This window comes from Balaenoptera borealis (genome assembly GCF_965194805.1).
Source record: "Balaenoptera borealis genome assembly, chromosome: 18".
Lineage (NCBI taxonomy): Eukaryota > Metazoa > Chordata > Mammalia > Artiodactyla > Balaenopteridae > Balaenoptera > Balaenoptera borealis.
In genome coordinates, this window is record NC_138877.1 from 1,960,857 (window position 1) to 1,977,966 (window position 17,110).

Sequence of the window (17,110 nt, forward strand, 5' to 3'; positions counted from 1 at the left end):
TAGTTTAGAAAGATTAATATATTCTCCATTTTATACAGCTAGCCTAGTGGTGGGGTTGATTAGAAATCTAGTTCTTGATTCTTACCTCTGAATCACTCATTTTTTTCCCCCAGGATGACCCACATACTAATTTAGTGATTGAAGCTATAAAAAATGATCATCTAAGGCAAATGGAACGTGAAAGGTAATATTTTGGGCACTTCATGATTAAAACTTAATAATGTAGTCTTAACTTCTGTAAGAGAGTTGAATATGCATTCTGATTATTTCTTTCAGAACTTGTTGTATTCAATATATTTCTTGAATAGTGCTGTCGTTTCACCATTTCTATACTCAGTGGGATTCTTTTTTCTCCTTCAGTATAATCTCAGTCCTCATGCTAATCCCAATTATTATTACTCAGTTACTCTTACTATTTCTCTGTAATTTGCTTTCCCTCTGCCTCTGGTGCAATATTAGAACTTTGTTCATATTACCTTTGTTCAAAAATTTATGTCTCTGTGTATCTTTATCATGGCCCCCAATTAAATTTCAACTCCCAAAGACAAAATTCTTTTTATTTATTTCATTTCTTCCTTTCTCCGATATGGTACCTAGTCTCTGTCAAGTATGGCTTGCACCTTCTAATATTTATTGAATATGCAACAGGTATCTTAGAAGTTATATCGCATCACAGAGGGCTCTTAGTTTGTTTTTTTTTTTTAATTGTGATAAAATACACATAAAATTTATCTTAACCAAGATATGTAATTCTTCATTTCAAAGGTAGTGTTAGGTGCATTCACGTTGATTTGTAGCCAGTCTCCAGAACTCTTTTTATCTTCCAAACTGCAGCTCTGTACCCACTGAACAACTCCCATCCCCCTCCCCGAGCTCCTGGCAGCCACCACTCTGCTTTCTGTCTATGAATGTGACCTGCTCTAGGGACCTCATGGAAGTGGAATCACGGTACTGTCTGTTTGTGACTCGCTTTTCATCCACGGTGTAGACGGTGACAGGATTTCCTTCCTTTTTAAGGCTGAATAATATTCCATTGTGTGGATGGAGGGCCCTTAATCTTTAGGATTTAGTTTAACAGTAAAAATTAAACTTACACTTCTGGGAAGATGGAGTAGATGTACTTTTCCATGTTCTTCCCGCTAAGTACAAATAAAAACCCCGGAAATTGTATATACAACAAAATGAGAAGAAAGGTAGAGACAAGAGGGCAGATCATCAAGGGACCCGGGGGCTTGAGGAACAGCATGGCAGTGAGTCCCCTCACATTTCCCAGACTTGGAGCTGAAGAAGCTGGCAGTCAGAAAGCCAGGGGCTGCATTTTTAAAAAAGGCTCTAAGAAAAGCCAGAGGACAAGGTGAGGGGTAGGCTAGCAAGACAGAAAACTTTCAGACAAATGCCACAGAAAAAAGCTGTGGTCCCATCCCCACACATGCCAGCAACAGCCAAGTGGTTGCCTAGACTTCCACCCTCCCAAGGCTGTGAGGAGACACTCAGTACCCCAGCAGACCAAGTAGGGAGCAGGACTTTAATCCCCAAGGCCCTCCTGGAGCCCCGCCGCTCTGACTCTGTGGTGTAGTGGACAGCACGTGGGGAGCCTGGAACTCCACCCCACCCAGCAGTACAGGGCGCTCTGGACCCTCCCTCCTGCGTGGTGTCGGAGGGGCAGTGGGGAACCAGGGCCTCGGTCATCACTCAGCTGTAACAAGGCCACCCCACCATGGTGTCAGTAGGGACCGGGGGACGCAGGGGCTCCCATCCCACCCAGCAGAAGCAAGGGCCTCCTCCCATGTGGGTGTCAAAGCAGGCTGTGTGGCGAATATGGGCTTCTCCCCTTATCTGGCATGTGATGCGGTGGTGTCTCTTCTTTCCCTGCTACAGTGGTGTCAGGAAAGACAGCTAAAACAGAAGATTTAAATAAAATTCAGTCTTTTTTTTTCTCTACGTCAATTTTCATTTTTTCACAATAAAATACAAAAGCATTCAGCTCTTTAAAGTATATCACTTGGGGCTTCCCTGGTGGCGCAGTGGTTAAGAATCTGCCTGCCGATGCAGGGGACACGGGTTCGAGCCCTGGTCCAGGAAGATCCCACATGCCGTGGAGCAACTAAGCCCATGTGCCACAACTACTGAGCCTGCACTCTAGAGCCCGCGAGCCACAATTACTGAGCCCACGTGTGCCACAGCTGCTGAAGCCCGTGTGCCTGGAGCCCATGCTCCGCAACAAGAGAAGCCACCGCAATGAGAAGTCTGCACACCACAAGGAAGAGTAGCCCCCACTCGCCACAACTAGAGAAAGCCCATGCGCGGCAACGAAGACCCAACGCAGCCAAAAATAAAATAAATAATTAAAAAAAATAAATAACAATATAAAATACATCACTTGCCCAAATCCTCAGAATCAGGGTGAAAGTAGTATTGAAGAACCTGAATGAACATTATTTTATTTTTACTTTTTTATTGAAATGTAGTTGATTTACTATATATATATTTATTTTAGATTCTTTTCCATAGGTTATTACAAGATACTGAGTATAGTTCTCTGTGCTATGCAGTAGGTTCTTGTTGGTTATCTATTTTTTTTTTTTATTTTTTAAAATTTATTATTTATTTTTGGTTGCATTGGGTCTTCGTTGCTGCGTGCAGGCTTTCTCTAGTTGTGGCGAGTGGGGGCTACTCTTCACTGCGGTGTGCGGGCTTCTTACTGCGATTGCTTCTCTTGTTGCAGAGCATGGGCTCTAGGCACGTGGGCTTCAGTAGTTGTGGCACGCGGGCTCAGTAGTTGTGGCTCGCGGGCTCTAGAGCCCAGGCTCAGTAGTTGTGGCGCATGGGCTTAGTTGCTCCACGGCATGTGGGATCTTCCCGGACCAGGGGTTGAACTGGTGTCCCCTGCATTGGCAGGCGGATTCTTAACTGCTGCACCACCAGGGAAGTCCCAGTTATCTATTTTATATATAGTAGTGTGTATATTTTAATCCCAAACTCCTAGTTTATTACCCCCCCTTCCCCTTTGGTAACCATAAGTTTATTTTCTATGCCTGTGAGTCTGTTTCTGTTCTCTGAGTAAGTTCATTTGTATCATTTTTTTAGATTCCATGTAGAAGCAATATCGTATGATATTTGTCTTTGTCTGACTTACTTCACTTAGTATGATAATCTCTAGGTTCACCTATGTTGCTGCAAATGGCATTATTTCATTCTTTTTTTTAATGGCTGGGTAATATTCCATTGTGTATATATACCACATCTTCTAAAATTCAGTCTTATAATGTAAAAATGTCCAAGTTTCTTTTTCTTTTTTTTTTTTTTTGGCTGTGCGGTGGCTTGCAGGGGGTCTCAGTTCCCTGACCAGGGATTGAACCTGGGCCACGGCAGTGAAAGCCTGGAATCCTAACCACTGGACCTCCAGGGAACGTCCAAGTTTTGATCAAGAATCACTCGTCATACCAAGAACCAGGAAGATCTCAAACAGTGAAAAAAGATAGTCCATAGACGCCAACACTGAGATGTCAGAGATGTTAGAATTATCTGACAAATTTTAAAGCAATCATGATAAAAATGCTTGAACAAGCAATTATGAACACACTTAAAACAAATGACAAAATAGCCTCAGAAAAGAAATAGAGTCTCAGCAAACAAATGATATAAAGAAAAACCAAATGGAAATTTTAGAACTGAAGAATATAACAGCTGAAATGAAAAGCTCAGTGGAGGGACTCAACAGGAGAATGAAGGGGAGCCAGGAGAGATTTGGTGACTGGAAGAGAAAATGGAAATTATCCAATCTGAACAAATAGATAAAACAGACTAAAAACCAAAATAACCAGCGCCTCAGGGATCTCTGGGACTATTACAAAAGAACCAACATTTGTGTCATCAAGTCTGGGAAGGAGAGGTGAAAGGAATTAGGCTAAAGAAATAATAGCTGATAACTCCCTAAATTTGGCAAGGAAAATAAACTTACAGTACAAGGAGCTGAAGAAATCCCAAGGAGGATAAACCCAAGAAAATCCATGTTATGATATATCATGATTAAACTTCTGAAAATTAAAAACATGAAGTCTTTTTTTCTTAAAATATTTATTTTATTTATTTGGCTGTGCCAGGTCTTAGCTGTGGCATGCGGGATCTTCGATCTTCTTTGAGGCTTGCCGGCTCCTTAGTTGTGGCATGCGAACTCTCAGTTGTGGCATGTGGGATCTAGTTCCCTGACCAGGGATTGAACCCAGGCCCCCTGCCTTGGGAGTGTGGAGTCTCAAACCCTGGGCCAAAAGGGAAGTCCCTAAAATCACAAAGTCTTGTAAGGAGGCAGAGAAAACAACCCATAAGGGAAAAGCAATTAGAATGACAATGGGAAAGTCTTAAATCAATAACCTAAGCTCCCAGCTTAAGAACCTAGAAAAAGTATAAAATAATTAAGCTGTAAGGATGTATTGTACAGCACAGGGAATATAGCCAATATTTTGTAACTATAAATGGAATATAACCTTTAAAAATTGTGAATCACTATATTGTACGCCTGCAACTTACATATATAAGTTTCAGGGATTTTATATATATATATATAAATATTTTTCAGGTATTATGTATTTTATATATATATAATGTACATCAACTATACCTCAATTAAAAAATAAAGAACCTAGAAAAAGAAGAGCAAAATCAACCCAAAAGAAGCAGAAGGAAAGAAAGAATAAAAGAACAGAAATCATTGGCACTGAAGAGAGAAACAATACAGAACATCAGTGAAACAGCTGATTCTTTGAATAGATCAGTAAAGTTAACAAACTTCTAACAAGACTGATGAAGGTAAAAGAGAGAAGACCCAAATTACTAGTATTAGGAACAAAATAGTAGCTATCACTACAGACCCTGCAGACATCAGAAAGATATTAAGGAAATACTACAGACAACCCTGTACACAGGGTTGTAAATTTGAAACTTAGACAAAATGGACCACTTTCTTAAAAAATACAAACTACCACAACTCACTTAATATGAAATAGATCGTTTGAATAGCCCTTTGAATGTTAAGGAAATTGAATTTATAAGGCAAATCTCCAGACCTATATGGTTTTACTAGAGAATTCTAGAAAATGTTTAAAGAAGAATAAACATCATTTCTATACAGTTTCTTCCAGAAAATAGTTCATTTTATGAACTAGTATTACCTTGATATCAAAATAAAACAGAAGAGACAGAAAACTACAGAAAAATATCTTGTGACTATAGATTAAAAATTCTCAAGAAAATATTAGGAAACCAAAAATACTAACAAAATAGGAAAAGAATTATGCACCATGACTAATTGGGATTTATCCCAAGACTACAAGATTGGTTTACTATCTAAAATTCAATTAATATGATACAGGATATCAGTAGAACAAAGAACAAAAGCCACATGATCATCTCAGTAAACCAAAAAAAAAAGGAAAAATTGGGGGGGAACAAAATCCAAAATCCATATTGGATTTTGTTTAACAAACAAACAAAACTTCAACAAGCTAGGAGTAGAAAGGAGGTTGCTCCATCTGATAAAGGACATCTATGAAAAACCCACAGTTTCACATTATAGTACTTAATGGTGAAAGACAGAAAGAAAAGTAACTAAAAGACTTACTTATCCAGATTGGAGAGAAGTAAAACTTATCTCTGTTTAAAGATCACATGATCTTGTACATAGAAGATCCTAAGGAACGCACTAAAAAAATTTACCACTGATAAACGAGTTCAGCAAGGTTCCAGAGTAAAAGATAAACATGCAAGAATCAACAGAATACTATAGAAGTGTGGTACACAGTGCTAGTGAGCTATCTGAAAATACTGTAGAGGGGTGGTACACACTGCTAGTGAGCTATCTGAAAATGAAACCAATTACATTTACAGTAGCATAAAAAATAATTTATTAGGAGTAAATTTAACAAATGAAATGCAAAACTTGTACTCTGAGAACTGTAAAACATCATTGGAAGAAATGCTAAATAAATGGAAAGAGATCACATGTTTATGGATAGGCACTTAGTACTGCTAAGATGGCAGTGCTCCCCAGATTACAGATTCAGTGTAATCCCTATCAAAATCCCAGTAGTGTTTTTGCAGAAAGTGACAAGTTGATCCTAAAATTCATATGGAAATGTAAGGAATCCAGAATAGCCAAAACAATGTTGAAAAAGAATAGAAAAGTTCGAGGACTCAAGCTACACAGCCACACTAATTAAGACAGTGTGATAATACTTTATGTTAGAAGCATAAAGACATACATAAAAGTCAGTGGGATGGAATTGAGAGTCCAGAAGTAAACTCTTACATTTATAGTCAATAAAACTGTCAGGACAATTCCATGGGGAAAGGATAGTCTTTTCAGCAAATGGTGCTGGAACAATTGAATGTGCTCATGCAAAAGAATGAAGTTGGACGTCTCTTTCACACCATACAGAAAAATTACTTCAAAATGGATCATAGACCTGAAAGTAAGAACTAGAATTACAAAATTCTTAGAAAAAAAAACATAGAAGTAAATATTATTGACCTGTGTTAGGCAATGGTTTCTTAGGTATGAAAACAATAGGTAAATAGAAAAAATAGGTAAATTGGACTTCACCAAAATTAAAGATTTTCGTTCTTCAAAGTACACCATCAAGAATGTGAAAACAACCTAATGAATGGGAGAAAATATTTGCAAGCCATGTATCCAAGAAGGGACCTACTTCTGCAGTACGTAGAAGAACTCTTCCAACTCACTAATAAAAAGGCCAAAACCTAATTAAAAATATACAAAGGATATGAATAGACATTTTTGCAAAACAGATATTCAAATGGCAATAAGCACATGAAAAGATGCTTAACTTCAGTACTCACTTAGGGACATGCAACTCAAAACTGCAATGAGATAGCACTTCACACCCACTAGTGTGACTGAATCAAAAAGATAGATAATAACGTGTTGATGCGGATGTGGAGAAGTTGAAAGAAACCTTGTATGCTGATGGTGGAAATGTAAACTGGTACAGCCACTCTGGAAAAGTCTGGAAGTTCTTCATAGACTTAACGTATGACCCAGCAATTTGTCTCCTAGATACATACCCAAAAGAAATTAGAGCATACATCCACATAATAACATAATAAGTTATACAGGAATATTCATAGCAGCATTATTCGTATCCAGAAAGTGGAAACAACCCAAATGTCCACAACTGATGAATGGGTAAAAAATATATGATCCATCCATGCAATGGAATATTATTTAGCCATAAAATGAATGAAATACTGACATATGTTACAGTACACATGAACCTTGAGGACGTTATGATAAAGTGAAAGAAGCCAGTCACAAAAGACCACATATTCTATGATTCCATTTATAAAACGAAAGGTGAAGATTAGGCAAATCTATAGAGACGTGTAGTAGTTCAGTTTTAGTATTTACCACAGTTTCTGTAGTGGCAGTTTTCACCCTTTCATTTCCACAGACAGTGCAGATTATGCAGCTTCAGCTGCCGAGTCCTGTGTATCTCTCTCTCCTTCCTTCTTTCTCCCTCCCTTCCCCCCCTTTCTTTCCCTCCTTCTTTCCTCAGAATGCATCACAGACCAAGAACTGCTGACCCCAAGGGCAGTCATGGCTTGCTGATTGCATTTCCCAGTCATGGTTTTCAACCTGATTTGTAAACAGATTGCTAGCATAGCTGCCCGGACAGTGTTTACACTTACATTTTAAGAAATAAATTGAAACTCTTTTTATACCATATTTCTAAATCTTTTTTGTTTGTTTGATATAGGAAAGCCATGGCAGAAAAATACATCATGACAGCAGCAAAACTCATTGCTCCTGTAATTGAAACATCTTTTGCTGTAGGTTATGATTGGTAAGAGAGAAATTCAGTATAACTGGATGGACATGATGTTTTCTAGTTTATACGTTTATTGATTTAAAACTTTGTTATTAGAAAAGTAAATAAATAATTGCAAATATTGATTTCTACTTATCAAGCAAATACTATTATATGGTAAGATTAGTATAGGCCACTCTAAAAGTTCTAACATATTTTTCTTATTGTTCATGTCATTTTGTAAATTAAGTACTAAGGCAAGTGTGCTACATTTGATATGTGGATACATAATTGCTTTCGTTGTATAAATTCCAGCCTGTGCCCTCTTCCTTTTTACTTTATCTTTTCTCATTATGTCCTTTTTCTACCTTAAATTTGTCAGTACTGCTAAACTTTTTATCCTGAGTAATACCTCTCACACCTAAAAACGCTATTGTCTGTGGATATATTTCCTAGATAGGAGTGAAGGGTTTTTAGAGCTGGAAAAATCTTAGGTCATTTTTTGGATGAGTAGTTGAATTTGTTTCTTCCACCCAGTACGACAATCCTCTTTATAGCATCCCATGTAGGTGCCATTTATCCTCTGCTTGGATTCTTACGGTGTTCAAATCATTTGCTTTATTTCTGAACATCTCTAAAGGTTAGAAAATTCTTCATTGTATTGAATCCATAGTTGCCCTTCATGAAACTCTTTTCTATGATCTTTCGAACCAATGTGGAGTGAATCTGTGACCTCTTCTGCGTGGTACCCTACCAGAATTTTTAAAGTCCAAGATACATGTACATGGTTAGAAAACCAAGTAAGTACAGAAGAGTTACAGCTCCCGTTTTCTAATTACTTTTCATGTTTCTTCTTGGTGGAAGTAACGTATGCTTTCTTTACCATATCCTCATTACGATTCAGATTCTCGCCATGGAATCCATTGTCTCCCTGGTTTAGTTTGTTCTGGAGGCTTCGTATTTGGCCCATGATGTTTGTTTTTCTGGTGTCTCCAGTTACCTCTCTGTCTTCTCTTGCACTCTTTGCTTCTCTTAGGTTATTTGGAGTCCTCCCTCTCGGAACTCTCCCTGCCCCAGTCTCTGTAAGCTGTTGGTTCCATTAGCCTGGTGTTGAATGTCGTCTTGGGGTTTACCTTCATTTCTTTCCCAGGTTGGATCCTCTTTCTTTTTGAACATCATCTTTATTTTTTCCTTGATTTCTTCCTGAATTAACCCCCTAAGATCTGTCTGTGCATGTCTGTAAGTGTCTAGTTCTGTCCTCATTCTTGGTTGATCATTTATTTGATCAGGTATGATACCCTAAGTTGTAACTTGTTTCCTCTTAGAACTCAAAAAGCATTTCTTCACTGTTAACTAGCACTGTTGCTGATTAGAATTCTAATGCTAGTCTCATCCTTGCTATTTGTAGGTGACCTGCAGTTTTTTTCTGGTAATTTTTATAATTTTCTCTGTAGCTTTGTTCTGAAATTTCATAATGTGTTTAAATTTGTCTTTTTTTTTTTCTCTATTTTCCTCTTAAGCACTCAATAGACCCCTCAATTTGCAGTCTATGTTTCCTTTCAATTTGAGTAAATATTATTTCTCTGCTAATTTACTTCCTTTTCCAGTTATAAATTTCTGTCAATTGGATTTGGACTTCCTTGTTACTTACCTTTCTTATATTTTCCAACTCTGGTTCTGCTTTGCTTTCTGGGAGACTTCTTTGAATTTCTCATTCAACTATTCCATTTAATGGTTTTATTTTACATTTCCAAGAGCACGTTCTTTTTCTCTGGCTGTTCTGTGTCATTGTTGAGTCTGAGGGGAGGTCTGCAGGCTCCCCGTCCACTGTCTGGAGATGGCGGTCAGTGGTTCCCGCTGCCCAGCTCAGCGCTTCACTCCCCGTCCCTGGATCCCCAGCCTCACCTGGAGCAGGAAGCACGCTCCTCCGTGGCGCTTTCTTACCGTAGCCTCCTTTTCTCTGCTTCATAATCCAGCACTCTTTTCATCCTTCGAGAAATTGTATTTCTCATGGGGGTGGAATGGGAAATAGTGCATGCCTGCTACTGTTTTGAATCAGAGGTTTTGCCAATTATTGCTGATAATGAGATAAGGGCTTTCTTCAAAGTTTTTTCTCTTTTCATAAACAGTTCCAGTTTCTTCATCCATTTCAGATACGGTGTGTTTTTCCAAAACGGCTGGTTTCCTACCTGACTGGTTGCTCGCCTAGTTTATAAACAAGTTCCTTAAAATGTGTCCCTGTATCTGTACATGTACTCCACATATGTTCTGATCAATGTATAGTACAACAAATCACTGTATCCCTTTCTGTGAACACCAAATGTTGGTTGTAACCTAAGATCTCCTTGATTTGGGAGACAAGCATCTCACAGTAAATGAACTCTGTTCATCTTTAATTATACTGAATAGTAAATGTTGTTTTACTGTTACTAAATCGAACCTGAATTCTCTTAATGTTTACTAAATCATATACATTTAATTTTCTAATGTTTTTAGCTTTTTAAGAAGATGATTATAGTTGTGTCTTTGCAATCTAGTAGTTGGTATGTAAGTGAAATTTTAAGTATTTATAAAATGCCAACCAGTCTGAGTGAAATTTTCCACTAACTTAACATTTTAACTTATCAAAACTAATTACTTTTGTCATATTAGACTTTTTAAAATTTTATTTTTGGCTGCGTTGGGTCTTTGTTGCTGCGCGTGGGCTTTCTCTAGTTGCGGCAAGCGGAGCTACTCTTCGTTATGCTGCGTGGGCTTCTCATTGCGGTGGCTTCTCTTTGTTGTGGAGCACGGGCTCTAGGCTCACAGGCTTCAGTAGTTGTGGCTCGCGGGCTCAGTAGTTGTGGCTCGCAGCTTCTAGAGCACAGACTCAGTAGTTGTGGCTCACGGGCTTAGTTGCTCCATGGCATGTAGGATATTCCAGGACCAGGGCCTGCATTGTCAGGCGGATTCTTTTGCTGATTTAAAAATTTTCTCTTTGTCTTTGAATTTAGATAGTTTTATTACAATGTATCATAGAGAAAATTGTTTTGAGTTGAACTTTTGGGGTTGTCTCTTAGTTTCATGAACTTGGATGTCCACATCTCTCCCCAGATTTGGGAAGTTCTCAGCCATTATTTCTTTTTTAAAGAATTTTATTGAATTATAGTTGATTTACAGTGTTGTATACAACAAAAATAAATATTTATTGTTTACTTCAGGCCAGTTGGAAGTTCAGGATAAAAAGTATCTGCCTTCAAGAAATTTACAGTTTAGCTATGTTGGTTGTCACCTAAAATCTCCTTGATTAGCTAAGTAGATAATTATATTAGCAATCACAAAACATTGTAACTGCTATGTTACAGTGATGTAACAAGTTATGTTTTATTGTGTGCTGTGTGATTTCTTAGTCCCAATTGCTAATGCTAATGTAGTTTGTTGTCATGGTGTCATGGAAGGCTCCCCAGATTAAGTGACATTTGGGCTGAGGCTCAAAGGATTAGTAGGAATAAAAGTGGGGGAAGGGAGGGAGGGTATTGTAAGTAGAGAGAGGAGTGTCTCAGGGGCCAAGATGTTGGCAGCCCTTCTTGTATAGATTCTTCTGGATAATTAGCCCAAAGGTTCTAAGGCATCCTGTCTGTCTAGCATGGTGGGAGCTTTGTTCCATCCTTAGGAAATTGAGAAAAAAAGTGACTCCAGTAATTTTCTGTGGGGCTTAATCCCTTTGCAGAATCCTGTTTGGTAACAGGAGGGGAAGAGCATCATGCCTTTGTCTTTGAGCCACTTGATTTGTTGATGGCAGCTCAGGGAATGAGTCAGCGTCTTAAATATTTCCGACTTTTCTGATCTTCCACATCTTTGGGTTTGTGAGCCCCTCTTCCTGGAACACCCTTCCCCTTTTGTCAAATCGATTCATCCTTGTCCCTTAAACCGAGCTCCCACATGTCTGGAATACCTTTCCTGTCTGGTTTAGTGTCTCCACCCCTCCATTCCTGTATTTCTTCACCGCGGTTCTTATACCTAGCTCAGTTTACAGGTCTGCTTCCCCTCGAGGGCAAGAACTGTATTTTGTGTGTCCTGGTAGCCCTGTACCAGACGTAATGTCTCACACGTTGTAGACATTCGGTGACCATTTGCTGCGTGCGTTGTGGAATAGAGGGTTTCCCCGTTACTTTGGGGAGCCCTGCATGCTGCTTTGCTGAGAGGGTCCTCCAGGGGGGCCTGACAGGCTGGGTTTCACATCCTCTCTCACCACTCCAAGCAGAAGGGCTGTTTTATAAATCAGGGTTTAAAAAATGTTCTGCTTGAAGAAAGGGATCTTCTGCTTCAATAATTTTATTTTTTAATTTTATCTTTTAAAATTATGTATTTATTTATTTGGCTGCGCCGGGTGTTAGTTGCAGCATGCGGGATCTAGTTCCCTGACCAGGGATTGAACTCGGGCCCCCTGAATTGGGAGTGTGGAGTCTTAACCACTGGACCGCCAGGAAGTCCCAGTATTTTTAAATTATTGGTCTAAGCCAGTGGCTTTGAAACATTTTTGAACCAGACCCTCAGTGAGAAAACGATGAAGCACCCCCCCCCTTGCCCTTGTTATGCACAAAGCCCTTTGATAGCTTTTCTCTTCTGTTACTTGAAAGGTCATGATCCTCAATTTGAAAAACATTAGTCTTGGTGCAGTGGGTTTTGGTAGCAATAGAAATTGGGCTCAAGTTCTTGGCAGTTTTCTACTTGTGCGATCTATTTTTGTATCTATGACATGAAATAATGCCAGTCTTTCAGGGCTGTGGTGAGGACTAAATGTGTTCATGCTTACAGGAATTGGCACATTGCCTGATGTTTAGTTAACAGTAGATGTTCTGTGTGCCCTGGGCAATGGATCCATGAAAGTCTGTTCAAGTTTGGACACAAAAAATTAAATATATTCTCAAGTTCTGTAGAATTTTTCTCACCATCAGAGCATTTAAGATGAAAATATATATAGAAACAGTTTTACCTGTTACAAACTGAAGTTGTTTTATTAATTTTAAAATGAGAATTTTATTTAAAATACCATAAATAATTAGATGCGACAAGAGGCTAATGAAAAATTGGCTGAGAAAACGGGTTTGGAACTGAAGAGCTCTGTAACTTAATGCCTGTGTTGGAAGGAGTCAGGTGCTCAGTCCTACAGAACACTAGGGGCACTTTTAAACACTTGTGCAAAGTCACAGTTAAGAAAACCTAGATATATTAAAATAAAATAACCGTTTTTACCCTTTACTTTATAGGTGTGTTGAAGTTGTGAAAGCTTCTCAGTATGTAGAGCTGGCAAATGATCTGGAAATAAACAAAGCAATTACGTACCTGAGACAAAAGGACTTTAATCAAGTAAGTTTAAAAAAATGTTTAGATGGAAGTTAATGTTAACTGGTCAAAGCGATAATACCGTGAAACTCCTTTCCAGATTACTGTTACCTGTGATTATTCTGAAGTTGAATAATATTTTTATTTCTACCTTAACATAATTTCCTTTAATATAGCGTGTTTTTAATTGTGACCTGTTTGTCCTGTTTCCCTTTTTTTGGCCGCACGGCATGTGGGATCCTAGTTCCCTGACCAGGGATTGAAACCAGGCCCCCTGCAGTGGAAGCACAGAGTCCTAACCACTGGACCGCCAGGGAAGTCCCCTGTCCTGTTTCTTACAATAGAAACGCTTGCCATGTACAACATGGCTGCTAAATTACTAAACCTTATTCTAGTCCAGAGGTCAGCTTTCCCCAGAGGTTTTCAGAGTGTTCCCTGAAGCTCGGAGGCTGTTCAGAGTCAGGTTCGTACCCAGGCGGTGGGGGAGGCCGGGAGCCGGAGCAGCAGCCTGGTGCCTGAGCAGCTCTCCTGGCATCTGTTGTACGTGTTTGGTTTACTCGTTGACGTTGCGTTGGGCACGAAAGGGATCTGTCACTGGTCCCACCACTGGCCTGCCACCTGAGGTGGGGTGGAACGGTGCTCCCCTTCCACAGTCTGCCTCACAGGAGAACAGAAGAACAGCTTTTTAAAAGGGGCCGGGGATCACAAAGGAGAATAAAGAGAATGAAACTTGATACCCTAGTTTATAAAACCAGTGGTTAGTAGCGTATATGCCTGCAATGTAGAAAACTCAGCTCTTCCGCGTTTAGACCCAGAGAGTGAGGGCCGGAGGGAGCCCCAGTGTCTTTCCGCCCTCCTGAGCCAGTTTCAGGCTTTCTTCCTATTTAAGGACCTTCCGTTTTCCTGGAGGCAGTAGAAGTAACTGACCCCTTTGTCGGGGAGGAGGGAGAAGGGCATCTGCCCCGAGGACGTGAGCGAAGGGGAAGCAGCCCGGTGCTCCTGGCGTTGCCGTGTGGTGAAGGCTGGGGCTGGCCCACCGTGCGCATGGGTTCAGCGTGCTTAACGATTGTTCAGCGTTTGTACAGCATAAGAAGACTTTCTGGGTATCTTTGTGTCTGTTCTGCCATTTGAGCGTCACACCCTTGGGCATTAAAAATGCCACCGATGAAACTCTGATCCTGTTGGGATGCTGAAAAGTGGAAGTGAAGTGAGACAGATTGGTCTTTGCTATCTTGCTGGAGTCATCTGTGGACCAAAAAAATAATTTCGTGTCTGTGTGAGAAGTACTGTTACAGATAACAAAATAGAGAAAGCCATTTTCCGAGTTTTCTGTTGATACTTTTAAATGGTCTTTTTAGAAAGGTTTAACACTGTATTATCGTCTATGTTTTAAAAGTGTGTTCACTAAGGAATAAACCCGCTAATTTTTTCATATTTAAATTCATTTAACCCAAATCATATTGTTTGCTGCTTTCCTAGCTGTTCTCATTCAAAATATTTTTTGTTCCATTTGCCTATGTACAATTTTAATATCAATTATTTTACTGATGTTTTAAAAATGTAATTTCTGCTTTCTTTTACATCGCTGCTTTTACTTTGTGTTTCTTTTGTTGTGTATTGTAAGTATGACGAGGTAGGTATAACACAATCTTAGTTTGGAAGGAACACTTTTAGGTTAAAAAGGATTGGATTGACGTATCTCATAATGATCATTGATTAAGATGCTTTATTTATTTATTTATTTTTGGCTGCATTGGGTCTTCATTGCTGCACGCAGGCTTTCTCTAGTTGCGGCGAGCGGGGGCTACTCTTCGTTGTGGTGCACTGGCTTCTCATTGTGGTGGCTTCTCTTATTGCGGAGCACGGGCTCTAGGTGCGCGGGCTTCCGTAGTTGTGGCACATGGGCTCAGTAGTTGTGGCTCATGGGCTCCAGAGCGCAGGCTCAGTAGTTGTGGCACACGGGCTTAGTTGCTCCACGGCATGTGGGATCTTCCCGGACCAGGGCTCGAACCCATGTACCCTGCATTGGCAGGCGGATTCTTAACCACTGTGCCACCAGGGAAGCCCGAAGATGCTTCGTTTACAACTTGGCGTAATGTTGTAAATGTTTTTCAAAAAAAATGCTGAAATTGAAATCTCAGAGTATGGTTTTTTTGTGGTGATAGTGTTGTTTTGTAGCAGAGAAAGAACTCCACTAAAGCCACAGGTGGATGGGGTGAAAGCCAGTGGTGGTGGACAGACATACCCAGAGGAAAGCTGAAGCCCTTAGTGGACGGCATCAGCCAGGAAAGAAAACCAAAACGGAGATTTGTCTATTTTCCTAATTCTTCTTGGGGAAAAATACCCCCAAACTAACAATGTTTATCTTCATTATTTGTTTTGCCATTTACAACTAAATTTTATTGTGAACTTTTATCTGTTTAATTTATAAATTGATTTACATTATTTTACTTTTAAAAACAGAAATATTAGAGATGCATTCATTGAATGTGTAAAGAACAGTATGAAAACAGCCTATTTCAAAGCCAAAAATACCTGAGAATGTTCCTTTTTTTAGAATATTAACCTTTTCAGGATAGCTGTAGTTTAGAAGCTTAAAATTTGAAATATGTTTTTACTCTGTCCATGTTTTTAAATGAATGTTTTAAGTTCTAAATATTCTTGTTAATTCTTCTGAATAATAACTTCGGGTTGCATTGTTCTTGATGTATTGTTTGGATTCGTAGCAATCTTTTGTGGGGAGAATAGATTTGGTGTTAAACATAGTCTTAAAGTATTGTTATCGATGAGCCACAGATTAACAAATATCAGAATTTTAAGATCCAACACATTTCCTTGACTATAATGTGAATAGCTGCTTTGAAAGGAACGATATAAACTGATAGCGTTCCGTTTTTAAAGAATTACCATTGTTGTTAGTTTGCTTTCGGGTTCTGCTTTCTGGATGTCAGAAATATCAGAGAACAGCCTTCTTCCCCTCTACAGTCTACTTGAGTCAGAGGATTCAATGGATATGTGAGTTATGCCTATTCACGTGCCTTATAATTAATTAATTAATTAATTATTTTTGGCCGTGCCACACGGCTTGTGAGATCTTAGTTCCCTGACCAGAGATTGAACCCACGCCCTCAGCAGCAAAAGCGTGGAGTCCTCACCACTGGACCTCCAGGGAAGTCCCCACTTGCCTTATATTTTAAATTAGCACATACATTTATAGTGACACAATCTGTAAGTAAAGATGAAAACATCTCAATTCTTATTCAATGTGAAATGCAGCTTATAAAGCTTAGAGGCTCAGAAGAGGAGCTGGGGTTGGGTAGAGTTGGTGAGGTGGCTTCTGCAGGGAGTCACTTCCAGGTAAGTTTTAGGAGCTTCTTGTTATGGAAGAGCCTTCCAAGAAAGAAAGTGAGAAAGGGGGTCTCAAGATGGAGGGTATGGCGTTTGGGTTTTTCTCTTACAGAATTTACTTTGTGGGATTATAAACTAATGGTCTGGAAACTTTCAACAGTTTTCTCTCGAGTAATCAAGACCCTTTAAGAGAGCAGTTCTTTACTGCGCTATGACCGGGTGTGCAGCTCTCCTGCCCTTGGCCGCAGGAGAGTCACGTGCTCGGTGGCCCGGCGCAGGGCTCGGACCACACGGCGTCCACCGGCTCAGGGCTCTGACCGCACGGCGTCCACCGGCTCAGGGCTCGGACCGCACGGCGTCCACCGGCTCAGGGCTCTGACCGCACGGCGTCCACCGGCTCAGGGCTCGGACCGCACGGCGTCCACCGGCTCAGGGCTCGGACCACACGGGCGTCCAGCAGCAGCAGCTGCGGCCCCTGCAGAAGCTGAGCAGGGCTTTGCTTGGACACAACTGCTCCCCAGGAGCCAGCAGCCAAGCATTTTCTATTCAGTAAATGTATTGTAAAGGAAGGAAGGAAAACCATGTCTTTTTCCTGTTTCTGGTACCTTTCAGTA

General features: G+C 39.9%; 1 protein-coding gene across 12 annotated transcripts in view; it reads left to right on the forward strand.

The window, feature by feature from the left end:
* IFT88 (intraflagellar transport 88) overlaps positions 1 to 17,110 on the forward strand; it is a 74,896-nt gene that overhangs the window by 28,420 nt on the left and 29,366 nt on the right. For 8 of the 12 annotated variants that reach the window (XR_014236794.1, XM_082364920.1, XM_082364926.1 and 5 more), the window contains 4 exons: positions 114 to 184; positions 835 to 948; positions 7,773 to 7,859; positions 13,073 to 13,172. Coding sequence is in view for 11 of the 12 variants with exons in the window: in XM_082364920.1 (XP_082221046.1) it covers positions 114 to 184; positions 835 to 948; positions 7,773 to 7,859; positions 13,073 to 13,172 (372 nt within the window). In the remaining variant the exon portion in view is untranslated. The remainder of the gene's footprint in view (positions 1 to 113; positions 185 to 834; positions 949 to 7,772; positions 7,860 to 13,072; positions 13,173 to 17,110) is intronic. The other 4 variants (XM_082364922.1, XM_082364928.1, XM_082364929.1 and 1 more) reach the window with 2 other exon arrangements.